Source organism: Sinocyclocheilus grahami, unplaced genomic scaffold (assembly GCF_001515645.1).
Source record: "Sinocyclocheilus grahami isolate Dianchi unplaced genomic scaffold, SAMN03320097.WGS_v1.1 scaffold348.1, whole genome shotgun sequence".
Taxonomy (NCBI): Eukaryota; Metazoa; Chordata; class Actinopteri; order Cypriniformes; family Cyprinidae; genus Sinocyclocheilus; species Sinocyclocheilus grahami.
Window position 1 is genome coordinate 158,336 of NW_015505527.1, and position 14,196 is coordinate 172,531.

The 14,196-nt window shown below is 38.2% G+C and overlaps 1 protein-coding gene across 1 annotated transcript in view; it reads right to left on the minus strand.

The window, feature by feature from the left end:
* The window catches only part of LOC107548440 (spectrin beta chain, non-erythrocytic 2-like), a 116,456-nt gene that overhangs the window by 35,195 nt on the left and 67,065 nt on the right, over positions 1 to 14,196 (minus strand). The window contains exon 3 of the mRNA XM_016229109.1: positions 10,531 to 10,715. Within this exon, the coding sequence (XP_016084595.1) occupies positions 10,531 to 10,715 (185 nt within the window). The remainder of the gene's footprint in view (positions 1 to 10,530; positions 10,716 to 14,196) is intronic.

Consider the following 14,196-nt stretch of genomic DNA (forward strand, 5'->3'; position numbering starts at 1 on the left):
CCAGAAAGTCGTGTACCTAAGGTTGAAAATAAATTATGTTTATAGTGAATGCCCCTATGAATGGTTTTATATTTACAATTTCGTTTTAATCCAAATGATGCGCGTGCTAAGTGAGTGAACATCAAAGATCACACAACAGAATTGCGCGCGCTCTCTCTCTCCCTACCGTTAAGTAACTTGTGCATTGTTCTACTTACTTGTTTTTGACATATCCGACCGAACTACAAACTTTTTCCAGTGATGTCTGTGAGAAAGATATATTCACTCGACAAACTCGCGTGCTCAATTCATTGCATACATATACTTTGTAGTAGACATCCTTAACTCCTTTCTGCTGTCTGTTGTTGGTGTTTCTTTGTTTGAAAATGGCGCTTATCACATGTTGTGTGGTATCGGCGTTTGGTATCGGGGCATTTTAACGAGTACGAGTACGAGTACAGGAGACCAGTATCGGGCCCGATACCGGTGCATCCCTAATTAACATACGTGACATGCTGTTCTCTCTCTTACTTCGAATCTCCATGTCTTCTACAGAGTCTTTCCAATCAGAACACTATCATGTGTTATGTATAGAACATTGATGTTTGACATCCATCCACTTGCAGTCTGTCTAAACCAGTGGTTTTCAACCAGAGAGCCAGGGCCCAATAGGAGCTTCAGCAAACTTACAAGAGGGCCTCAAGATTACTTAAAATTGTTTAAAATAAAACAAAACAATCATTAAAATGTCAAAACAACTAAAAATCTATCTATTTCTTACTGAAATTTACTCCCTCAAGAACTCCTCATGATCTTGTGTAAATAAGTCAGCATAATTTTAAAAGTTTGATTTAGGGATCTGGAAAAATCATGTACATTCATAAACTTTTATAACTCCATAGGCATTTAAGAATATAAAGAAATATTAAAGGAATAGCTTCTACAATATTTTATTGGGTAGAAATTCAAAATCCCTATCCAGTAATTCATGAACGACTTGAAAAATAATGTGGTAATATTGTTGTGAACAATGGTGGGCCTTGGAGTCAAAAAGATTGAGAACCACTGGTCCAGAGCTTTCTTTGAAAGAATAACCAAACATAGACCAAACATGTCAAAGAAATTTAATTTAAACATTTTTAATAGCTTCAAAAAACATGACTGGACTACTAGAGACTTCCAGGCTTCCAGAATTCAGGGTTCATTTTAGGTATTTACTTGATGACACTCTAGAGGTGTGTGTCCATATTCAAGGCCTGTTTTGCAGATGTCATTCTTCCTATACAATAGATAATAGCCCTGAAAAGTACAATGCTTGAGTCATTATCTCCCTGTTAACTGAGAAACACTCCCCATGACCTCAAGCGTGCACACAAACACAGAAGATCAGATCTCGCGTCGTGTGGGGGGATTAGCAGAGTACACACATGCTATGTGGCGCCTTGTCTACAAAGCGTGGTTTCAAAGAAGAAAAGAAAATACCGAATGAATGATACACCCACAGAAAACAAACATCTTGAACGTTCTTCAGAATGAACTCTATATTAATATTTATCCTATTTTAGTTTGTATCCTCTCCTTTCCAGTCCTATTATCCGCTGAACTCCCCTTCCTATCCTCTTCCCTTCCCGTCTGTTCCTTTCCACTCCTTTCCCACCTATTATCCTATCCTCTCCCCTCTTATCCTCCCTCTCTTACACCTTTCCATTCTGAACTTCCCTCTCGTCCTCCTCTCTCGCTCCTATTTTAACACAGTGTAATTTGGATCTGGGGCAAAAGCCCTGCGGTACCTGAAATAAGGCCACTCTCCAGGAGACCAGCACAGGTCTCTGTGTCTCTCTCTCTCATGCACAGGCATAAAAATAAATCATTGTAGGCCTATTTTCTCAACTGCACCATCTTTGGTGCAGAGAGAGAGAGAGAGAGACAAGAGGAACGTTGATTATTTCTGCAACTAAATTCATTAGCATCTGCGAAGGACATATTTAAGGTTGGAAATGTCCTGGCCTTTTCACAAGGCCAATTTTTTTCTCCACTACATTCTGACACAGTTGTAAATGTTGAAGTGTTGTTACTTTAAATGTCACGCATTTGTGCATTTGTTTGAGAACTTGAACAAGTCAGCAAGACAATATAAGCCAAGTTCGATATCAATTTAATGTGCTGTTGAAGTGATTTCAGTACATTTCTAATGTTTTAACTTGAAAATGAGAAAATACTGTACCACAGTCCTAATCTATCTATCTTCAACTGTTTTGAGAAATCATCTTTGTGAAGTTACTTGTGCATAAGCAGATTAATATTCATGAGCTAACCCACCATCAATTAGTGATTTCACAACCACCACATCTGTGCACCACCAACTTTTTAAAAATAAGTGACGCCCACGATGATGGGGTTCAGTCCAGATCCGGATGAGGTCACATGAACTTTTTGAATGTGACATTCAAGGTTGTTGACTGTCTCAGGGGATTTATAAAGTGATTAAAAAAACAAAAGACAAGTTACTTGACATGGTTTAAAGGTTAGCTGAGAGGCTGAGCTAATCCTACAGATACATCTGAGAAAGAAAAGAGAGAGCGAATGAGGTCGCAAAGAACAAACAGTCTTACCTTGCAGCTGTTTGAAACGGCCCTCCAGGATGTTGGAATATTGCACCTGGTTTACAAAGGCAGCTGGCGAGAGACATGGCTCATGTTCGCGCGGATCAAAATCCATGTCTCTTCTCTTTCACTGTAACACTCAGTTGCTTTCACTGTGAACCGTCCCTCCAACACGGACTCTCAACTTTCATCCAAAACAAATCGATCACTCCACAAGAGTAGAGCCAGGACTCATGAGCACGGCATGTAAAATGTAAGGTTGAAAAATAAAAAATAGAAAGCACACCAAGAAAACAAACTGCCAAATGTTTCACTTTCCTCACAAGTTAAAAAAAAGTTGGGTTTAGAAACAGAAACTCTCCAGGTGAGCGCGTGCATCCGAGCGTTTCATCAGCGCATGCTAAACCGCGCCATTCTGCTTCATCCGTTAAAAAAAAACTCTTCCTTTAATTGACTCTCTCTCTCCTTTTTTTTTTGCCAAAAAAGGAACCCACATGCAGTTGAAGTGAGGAAAAAGGTACAGTAAAAACAAAATGTTCTTTTCTTCTTCAAAAACAATCTTTTCTCAGTGCAAAACTCTTCTTACTCTCTTTCGGCTACTCAGATCAGACTGCATGTGTGCGCACGCACACACACACCTTGTTTGAGTAAGCTCGCAGAACTAGCTGTGCTCAGCTTCCTAAGTAAACAAAGCCTCTCTCTCTCTCTCTCTCTCTCTCAGCTTTGGCATTTGCATAAGGTGTGTGTGGGAGGAGCAAATCCCAGGCTGATCGAGCGACATTTACAGACAGAGGGAGGGTGAGGAGGTATGGGTTCAACCATTTCTGAAGGTGGACATGGGGGTGGAGAGAGATGGCTGGTTTCAAAGGAGAGATGGGCGTGTGGGACCAGGCACTGAAGGTGATCAGATAGTCAGCAGAAATCATGAGTTCGAGCTTATTTTAGGACTACCTGGATTTTTATGTTGGGTAATGTTATGTTTTAGTGATTTTTGTGGGTGTTCAGCAGTTGTTAGACCTTTACCTTTAATTAATCATGTAAAAAAAAAAAGTCCCTCTCTCGTCTTCTCGAGCACGTGCACAGATAAAATAAGACGTTAAGACAGGAAGGAAGTACTTGAGAAAGACTCAACAAGCGAGTGCTGTCTTTCTTCCTGTGCAAGTGTGTGTGCACCACCTCACACCCATAAACTAGCAACATCGGCAGTGACAGAAAACTCATCTTATAATGCCTCCAAATGAAATGTTATGTAAGTGCAGAAACATTATCGAGAAAACCCTTGATTAGAGCATTTCAAGATTGCACAAATAGAACTGTAGCACACAGACTTTCACACATGCATTTCTTGTGTGTGCAGATTTTACAAGAGGAAGTGGTGTAATGAAGACCAGTCCAGTGGCAGGTTGTGTTGATTAGCAAGTGTCACCAGCAGTGACCATCAAAGAGCAGAGGTCACAGGTCAAATCATGGCCAGAAGCACTAGGCCAACAAAGCATTTTATCACAGCAAACTCCAAACTTGCACAAAACGGGAAGATAAGATGGAGGAAGATGTAATGAGTTCACTGTTGCTATTGTATGTACAGTATGACTTGCATTTAACTTTAATAAAATGCTTTTATTATACATGTTTATGTAATGAAAAAAGACGGAGCGTGAGACAGACAAAGAGGAGGACAGAAATGTCTGAGAACAGCTAAAGTTAACTGTGTATGGGTGTGAGAGACATGAGCACTGGGCCTCTGAGACCCTCCTCTCCTCTGTCCTTCACAAGCTTCAAAAGACATTCTAACTCCGCATTCTCAGTTTCCATTCCCCTACCAGCACTTTCAGGAATAAACGTTTTGCCTTAAGTTTATTGTGATTGATATGGTGGTTTTCACATGCTGGGTTCGATGCTAAAAAACAACAGAGAGAACTAAACTCCTCAAGTGAAACAGTTATATAGACCAGCAGGTGCTGCTATCAACTCCATTAAGCTCCATGTAACTAATGTCTTTTTCCAGCCATTAATTTATTTTTTTTATGAAACCTTTTACCTTTGAGGATTTCCCTGGATGTCCCTGAAGGGAGGTTTTGTCAGATTTAAATAACTCCTGGGGACCATTTTGTCCCAAACACACACACAGCCCTGATGACAAGGTTAGGCTCTTCTCAGTCCCACTACATTCTCAGCACACATGTCTGTGTGGGCGTTTGGCTTTGGAACAAGCCATCTTTTACATAATAATGTCATAAACACACAGTAGTTTATATTAGTTTTATTACAATATAAAAAACATTTCTCTGGAGAAGTGTCAGACATCTTATAGTGCATTTTAAATGCATAAAATGTACAATTTACTATTACTAAAATATTGTAATATTTTATCTAACTTAATACAATCAAAAATACTATAATTTTTATCAAAATAAGACAAAGAATTATATATTTTAAAAAACATACAATAATACTCATATTTTTTATATTTTCAAATGTTAAAGCAGCACTATGTAACTTTTGGCGCTCTAGCGGTTAATAAACAGAACTGCACACATCCCGCGGAAGAACATTCCAACCGGAGCTACTTCTCTAAGTTTAAGTCTATGGCGATTCACACAGGTATGTGTTACTCCGCAGTGGTGACGACCCGACCAGGCTACAATAGTCCAAATATAAGTACTTATTATAAGTGTACCGTAGAGATTCAGAATAAGACAAAAATGCGGTTTGGAAGATGAATTCATGATGTACTCGCTCATTATATACACTTAGCAAATTTTGAACACAGAAAAATTACATAGTGCTGCTTTAAAATGTTTCAAATATTAATTTTGTCTAGGGATGCTCCGATCAGGATTTTTGCAGCCGATACTGAGTATCGATTTCTTGTCATGGTGATCGGCCGATACCGATGCCGATTCTGATGCTTCAAGCTTTATATAGACTGTTTCATCGGGCATACGCGCTTGGCCCGAAGTTAACTTCCGGTCTGTGTTTGATTATCAGTCTGCACTCTTAAAAATAAAGGTGCTTCAAAAGGTTCTTCACAGCGATGCCATAGAAGAACCAATACTGCACGTTTAAAAATCAAAACGAGGCACGGGTGTTTTTATATCGCTGTATTTCTAAAGGAAGACTATCTTTAGAAAATTTTCGATGTCATTTGCATTTCATCTTGCATGTTATATGCCTGATAAAGCAGCGTTTGTGAGCTCAGCGCTGCTTTGTGTACAGCCGTTACTGGGGAAACCTCTGTTTCTCCCGCTTTAAAGCACCTCCTGCTGGCAGAGAATGAATTTGCATTTTCAGTAAGTCCGTCTGATTTGAGTCTGTCTTCACTGCAGCCTGCAGCACAATGACGTAGCTGGACTATATATACTACGTAGTGGATATTTTACGCGCATGCGCTGTAGTAGGTCGCAAATAAATTCATATTTTTATTTACATTTGATCATTTTGCAGACGCTTTTATCCACAGCGACTTAGTCTAACGACTTGGTCTAAGTGAAGTCTAACGCAGTACATGTAGCAAGGGTTTTTGACCTACATTACATATCTACACGATGACCTACATTACATTACAATGTAAAAACTTTAATATCTAAATTCATCTGCAATGTTTTCGTCTATGCTGGCAACTTCAAAGCTTTATTTATTTATTTAATTTTTGAATAGCCTGCATTTCATATGTTATCGCCAGGATGCACATCAGTGCTGTATCCATTATTATAAGGATACAACAAGCACTGTAACATGATTGATATGCAGACGTTGCACTGTAAATAGCTAATTATTAAGATATACATCACTCTGTATCAGTCATGTTTATTTAAATTTAATTGGGGATATTAGATTAATGCCGATCCATTTTGTTTATTTAGATTTTATATCATTCTTATATAGCTATTACAAACATTTTCAATAATAAAATAATAAAAAAACAACCATTAAATTTATATTAAGACTTCACCTCGCTAATAACGTCTCAGTCAGGTCAAAGAAATGTTTCATTAGTTGCTTTTCATACTATCGTCTGATACAACACTCAAAAAATGCACTCTTAAAAATAAAGGTGCTTCAAAAGGTTCTTCACAGCGATGCCATAGAAGAACCATTTTTGGTTCCACAAAGAACCATTCAGTCAAAGGTTCTTTAAAGAACCATCTCTTTCTTACCTTTTTGTAATCTGAAGAACCTTTTTTCACCACAAAAACCTTTTGTGAAACAGAAAGGTTCTTCAGATGCTAAAGGTTCTTTATGGAACCATTTAGACAAAAAGGTTCTTCTATGGCATCGTGAAGCACCTTTATTTTTAAGAGTGTGGCTATGGCGCCGGTTACAAACGCAGTTAAAGTTAAGGTGATGAGTAGACTGAAGTTGGGCTCAGGTGGGTGTGCTGTGGGATGTGTTTCCCATACATTTATTTATTTGTGGCGCTCGCCACAATATCAAAACTGACCGATTTTCCAAAAGGCTTTGTTGAATAAACATGAACACATACTGCACGTTTAAAAATCAAAACGAGGCACGGGTGTTTTTATATCGCTGTATTTCTAAAGGAAGACTATCTTTAGAAAATTTTCGATGTCATTTGCATTTCATCTTGCATGTTATATGCCTGATAAAGCAGCGTTTGTGAGCTCAGCGCTGCTTTGTGTACAGCCGTTACTGGGGAAACCTCTGTTTCTCCCGCTTTAAAGCACCTCCTGCTGGCAGAGAATGAATTTGCATTTTCAGTAAGTCCGTCTGATTTGAGTCTGTCTTCACTGCAGCCTGCAGCACAATGACGTAGCTGGACTATATATACTACGTAGTGGATATTTTACGCGCATGCGCTGTAGTAGGTCGCAAATAAATTCATATTTTTATTTACATTTGATCATTTTGCAGACGCTTTTATCCACAGCGACTTAGTCTAACGACTTGGTCTAAGTGAAGTCTAACGCAGTACATGTAGCAAGGGTTTTTGACCTACATTACATATCTACACGATGACCTACATTACATTACAATGTAAAAACTTTAATATCTAAATTCATCTGCAATGTTTTCGTCTATGCTGGCAACTTCAAAGCTTTATTTATTTATTTAATTTTTGAATAGCCTGCATTTCATATGTTATCGCCAGGATGCACATCAGTGCTGTATCCATTATTATAAGGATACAACAAGCACTGTAACATGATTGATATGCAGACGTTGCACTGTAAATAGCTAATTATTAAGATATACATCACTCTGTATCAGTCATGTTTATTTAAATTTAATTGGGGATATTAGATTAATGCGGATCCATTTTGTTTATTTAGATTTTATATTATTCTAATATAGCTATTACAAACATTTTCAATAATAATAATAAAATAAAAAAACAACCATTAAATTTATATTAAGACTTTATATTAAGACCTTGCTAATAACACCTCAGTCAGGTCAAAGAAATGTTTTATTAGTTGCTTTTCATACTATCGTCTGATACAACACTCAAAAAGAGAGAGCGAGAGAGAGAGAGAGAGAGAGAGAGAGAGAAAGAGAGTGCACGCTCTCGTAACGGAATGGATGGTTTATGTCTTTAGCCATTTATAATTGGTCTATCTATCTCCAGGGATTTCACTTGCATATAACACACACAAAAAAAAGGTCATCTTTGAGTTAATATGCCTTGTCCCCGACCGTGTGTGTATTTATTTGCTGGACATGAGATTAATTGTAAAAACCCAGTATAACCCGGGATAACGGTTTATCGGCTATACGGAACAGAACCCCGACTGACAGGATTGTTTTTCTTCTTTTTATTTTTATATGGTATAAAAATTATGTCCGCATATTTTAGTAGGCCTATAACTTTTATACTCTGTCACATATAGCACAGAGAGTGAGAACAAAAAATAATATTTGATTCATGAACGACTTTTTGACAGAACTATCTAACTATGTTGACTAGACTATCAGAGGAAACAAAGACAATAGTTACACCCCATTTTTTTCATAAAGAACAAACTAAATTGTAATTAGTAGAGTTTTATTTCTAAAACGAATCAAACTAATAAAAAAATAAACAGCTTACATACCAAACGCTTTCATTCAAAACTACGCCATCATTGCTTAAATAAAGTTTGAATACACCACTAGTTTAAAATCACAGTATAATATAATTTGTGTAAGCCTATGAAACACACCTATATCTCGTAATAACAGTTTAATTTACATGAAATACTAGCTTCAATGACAGCCCCACTTTGCACATGAAGATCCAATACTGCGCATGCTCGTCAAACATCCAATACGTATTGGATCTGATCCAGCTACGTCATCGTGCTACAGGCTGCAGCGAGGACCTCTTGTCTAATTTACACTGCAAACATATTTTCCTTTTCCTATATCCACTGGCACTGCGGATAATCCGCGGGTCGGGTAATAAAAAAAAATGCATTCTGATTATTTGTGGGTGGGTCACGGGTGGATAAAATAAATCATAAATGAAGTAAATATTAACTAAATTTTTTAAAAATACATATTTTTCACGAGGCAGACGATTTCGTGTGTGTTCGTTCGCTCGCCTGATCGGGAAGTTGCAGTGACAGAAACGGTGACATTCCAGATAAAGTTTGAAAGGAGTAAAGCCTGTGTTAATGCTATTGAGTAGGCTAATATGGCCAAAGATGATCTTTTGTTTTATAAATAAATGTCCATTTAAAAGCAGCCCATCAGCGTGTTATGTTACCGTTACCCCTTACGACTCCGACGAGGTTTTGTTCCATCCTCCACGCTGTGACAACTCACAAAAGACTATTTTTAGCCAAGCAGCGCGGAGAGCCGCTTCAGAAACACAAGCATTAGAGCGGCCGCGATCAGCTCCGGTTCCCGTGGAGCCTTAACGCGCCCCAGACGTGTGCAGTGAGGCACAGATCAGCTCTAACGTCACTGAATCTGCAGTTAAAAATTAACCATCTATTCGTCATATCATCATGCAAAACATACATGACAAATAGTGAATTTTTCATTGTTTCTCGAAACGTCATAGCATTTCCACACCAGCGATGACATGACTGTGGCGCCAAATCATTTATGTCCCACGCATCATGTACGTCGTCATGCATTGACGTCATCAAATTGTGATCGGCCAAGTTAGTGAGTACCGATCGAGTCATAAAATGTGATTATCGGCCGATACCAATCTCCTGCCGATTGATCGGAGCATCCCTAATTTTGTCATTTTGATTTATTGTTGCATGCAGACATTTGGTGAATCTTGATTTCTCCAGTACCCAGTGACATTCAAATCTGCTGTTTTAAACGCAACTTTTAAAAGCATAAATTGATTCATCATGTGCTTCAAATTATGATATGCCTAACAAACGTGTGAAAAAACATGACAACAACTGGCTTTAAAACACCCAATGGCAGCAGAAAGAGAAACAAAAAAAGAGATACAGCGGGTCATAAATTTAACATTAGAAAAGCCCTGGAGATGAGAGAGAGTGAGAGAGTGTCACAAGGTGAATAACAGCACTGGAAAATGTGGATATCAAGTCACTGCTTGTCAGAAGATGGTATCTCACCACACTTTAACACACACATCAACTGCTGTGTTATGCACTGACATTTATAAATAGAATGTCTTTTAAACAATGTAAAACCAGGTTCCATACTCAAAAACCATACTTGACGCCTCTTTATTATTATAACTATATTATCACGCATACAGTTCTCCAAGACCACTGCAAGAGCATGTGGAGGGTGCTTGTCTTAAGGTGGTTCAAGTGATTATTTTTTTCACACTCTGCCTTATGCCACCCCCTACTGGACACTATCAGCTCGTTTTCAACAGGTTGCATTGTATGATCAAGCAAGCAAGCAAGCATGCAAACAAACACACACACACAGATCAACACATACAGGAAGCACACTGGTGCACAAACCAAACCTCCACTCACACACACTAGTATAAAAAAATGAAACTGACCTGCGAGAGCTTTAATGCGTGAACGCTCAAACAGACGTGCAGAACTGTTCTCATTATCCCACTCTGTTTCAGCTGCGATGTCCCAGCGGTTGTTGATGTCATTGTACTGCTGCTGGATCTCAACGCTATCAAAATCAGTCGGTGAGATGGTGCTCATGGTCACAGCTGGAAACTCAACAGCTGCCCTGGAAATCAGAGAAGAAGAAAAGTGAGATGACGACAAACAAGCTTTATTAGAGGTCTCAAAAAATGTTACCAAGGAAAGGTGGAGGACAGGACATTGATCACATCTGCTATTGAGGTTTTTATACTGGTAAAGTGTTTCAAAACATAACATTCAATCAAATACAATTGTGACAAACACTTTAGAAACCACACCTTCAAATATTGCTGAACGCAGATTTAAAATAGTACCAGTGGTAGAAATGTTACCTCAGTAACAAACTGTAAGCAGATGAGGTTAGTCTAACCTGGTGCGGCACAGATTGGGCCCAGTAGCTGTCCTGCAATCTGCATGCATTTAGAATTCTGAACATTTACCACAATAACATCAGAACATGGGCCAAAATTAACAAGTGCCAAGTGCCAAATGGAAATAACAAAAAGCTTTGCTGAATAAATTGCTTTTTTGCCAGCTGGTCAGTAACTTTATGAGGAACTGACATAATTTATTATTTAAATCGGTATATGATATATAACGAATAACATTCTGGCCCTCACTAATACAAGTGATGCAAGATGTACAGCTAAAACTACTAAATTCAGCAAGAGTATTTTATCTTTTTAAATCTAACTCTATGTAGCAATTCATATGATATTTTACAAGCATTAAGCCACCAGAAGGAAAATATTAGGAAGAAAAAACCATGATGTGTGTCGGCGCATTTGTCACCAGAAAAATTTTACAGAGACGGAGACTGGCTCACCTGATATTAGATTAGGCTGTGACTACTTATTTTTTTTGATTAATTATATTAATCAAACAATGCAAAATACAAATCAATTACATATTTATGGTCAGGAAATTTTCTTAATTCACTCATCTTTGGCAGATATGACAAAAGGTTAATTCTGGACATGCATGTACGACTTTTGCCTTTAAGGTCTGCTTAAATGATACGTCAGAACAAAATATTACAAGGCAATAAACTTTTTTTCCCGTCAAGGGAAAAAGCAAAAAACAATTCAACTAAGCACAGGAAGAAATAGTTAACACATGCAGATAAACTAAGATTAATTCAAACTTAAACCAAAATACAGATTAAATTAAATCCCTCCTGCCTTCCTTCAGGCTAAGCAATCCTTGGTGCTAATCCCACCAGAAAGATGAGTTCTTAGAATCCAGAGATTCTGGAAGGAAAAAGAGAATTGCCTGTAGGACAACGTTTATCCCATAAATATTTCACAACATTACAAACCTCCAGGGCCAGAAGAGAGAAACAAGAGACCAGGTAAAATGTGCATCCCTCACACTCTGTTCTTCTTTCTTTTTTCTCTCTTTCACACTGAAACATATACCTGCACTCAAGGACACTGGACACTAAGGTGGTATGCATAAAATCATGAAACAATCAAGACCAGCCAGAATATTTCTAAACTCTATCCTTTTGATGGGGAAAAGAGAAGAAAACACATAGGCTAGATTAGGCCTGGGCGATAAAACAGTATCGATATTTATCGACAGTACACCTTCGATAACGATATAAAAAAATGTTCGATATAGTGCAGGATATAGGCACGTGCTATGACGCAGATAGCACACGAACACATGCTGAATTGAGTGCTGTGCCTGCCTGTGATGAGGAGATTGTGAATAAAAAAAATTAATATTAGTCGAATTTAAAATAAACATTTGCATTTGAATGTTGGGAGTGGGTCAGGGAGCGTCATTAGTGGCGCACAAGATGCGGTGATAAAGTTGTAAGTGACGTTGTTGCATTTTAATGTTTTGTTAGTCTTGCCCACGAGATGCGCCGCTGCTGTGTTATGCATTCAAAATATTAGAGAAATATAGAAGCTCAATGCGGAGAAGATCTTGATTAGGTTAAAACCAAAACCAAGCCATTCACACAGAATGCATATTCAGCAGCGCATTATTTTTCACATAATTTACATTATTACAATACATTTCTCCCCAGCCTGGCACAAACGGTTCGATTAGTTCTGGGTTTGATGAAGGCCCGCCTTCCGAAAAACGAAATGTGTTGTGATTGGTTAGCTGTCCCTGTGCATTGTGATTGGCGAACAGCTTGGATGGTGTTTCAGTACTGCCCCGCCCCTTCCCAAAGCAGCAAGTTCCGTCTGCTCCGGTATAGTTAAGGATGGCGTCAATATTGCCATATTAATTTGAACCGGATTCAGACTGCGAGAATATTGAACAAAAGGATTGTGCAGAAACTTTGAACACACGGATATTGCCAGACATTTTAGAGTGGTAAGCAAAATCACGTTTTAGATAGGATGTAAACAACCGTTTAAAAATAACTGCATTTACTATGTACAGATAAGTGCAATGGTAATATGTATTATGTTTATTGTTCTTTAATTCTAACATTATAACATGAATTGCAGTGAAACTGTTATACAGTTGAATTTATTTATACCATAGTCCAGTGTTTCCCACAGACTTGCACTCTATTTGTGGCGGCATATATATGCAAATTCATTCTCAGCCAGCAGGAGGCGCTGTTGGAGTGGTAGCATGGAGGTTTCCCTGGTAACGGCTGTACACAAAGCAGCGCTCAGCTCACAAACACTGCTTTATCAGACATTACATGCAAGAAGAAATGAAAACGACATCCAAAATTTTCTGAAGACAGTCGATATGAAGATAAAAACACCCGCACCGGGTTTCGATTTTGAAACGTGCAGTGCTCATGTTTATTCAACAAAGTCAAAGCCTTTTGGAAAATCTGTTTGTGATGGTCAGTTTTGATATTGTGGCTGGTGCCACAAATAAATCAATGTATGGGAAACACTGTAGTCTCATAATTGAAGTGTAAATTCTGCAGATTACATCATTGTCCAGTATTGTTCTGTACAATTGTAACATACATATTTACATACAAAATTATTCAGGTGCATGTGTAATAACTTGTGAAAACTTGATGCTACAGCAGCACTTCGTCATCGTCTTGTCTGATGCACTCAACCAAGCGTTCTAACCACGACCTCGCCCCTCCCAACCATTCGAATTTCCGTAGGCAGGACTTATTTTTACCTTTTTTTTTTATTGCAAGTATAAACACTTAACTTCAACAATTAATACAACATTGGATGACATTATGAATACAGAAATAATATTGGAAGTAGGGATGTAACGATTACCGGTTTGACGATAAATTGTGATAAAATACCCCACGGTTAGTATTACTGTTTCATATTTTAATTATCACTATAACCGCATTCGATTTCCGCTATTTGAACAACTAAGGATAAATAAATACTGTACTGCACAGGGCTCCAGTGTGCGACCAAATGGGCACATTTTGCGATAATTTTTTCTGCCGGTGCGACTACATTTTGTGTGCGGTCGCACTGACGCGACCACTGCATTGTTTAACTCATCAGCACTGCATTTCTGTTGCATGTGAGAAACATCAAACGGCAAACGAAACTGAAACATGCAAGCAAATTTGTTGTTTGTTGATTTTAAATGTAAAACTT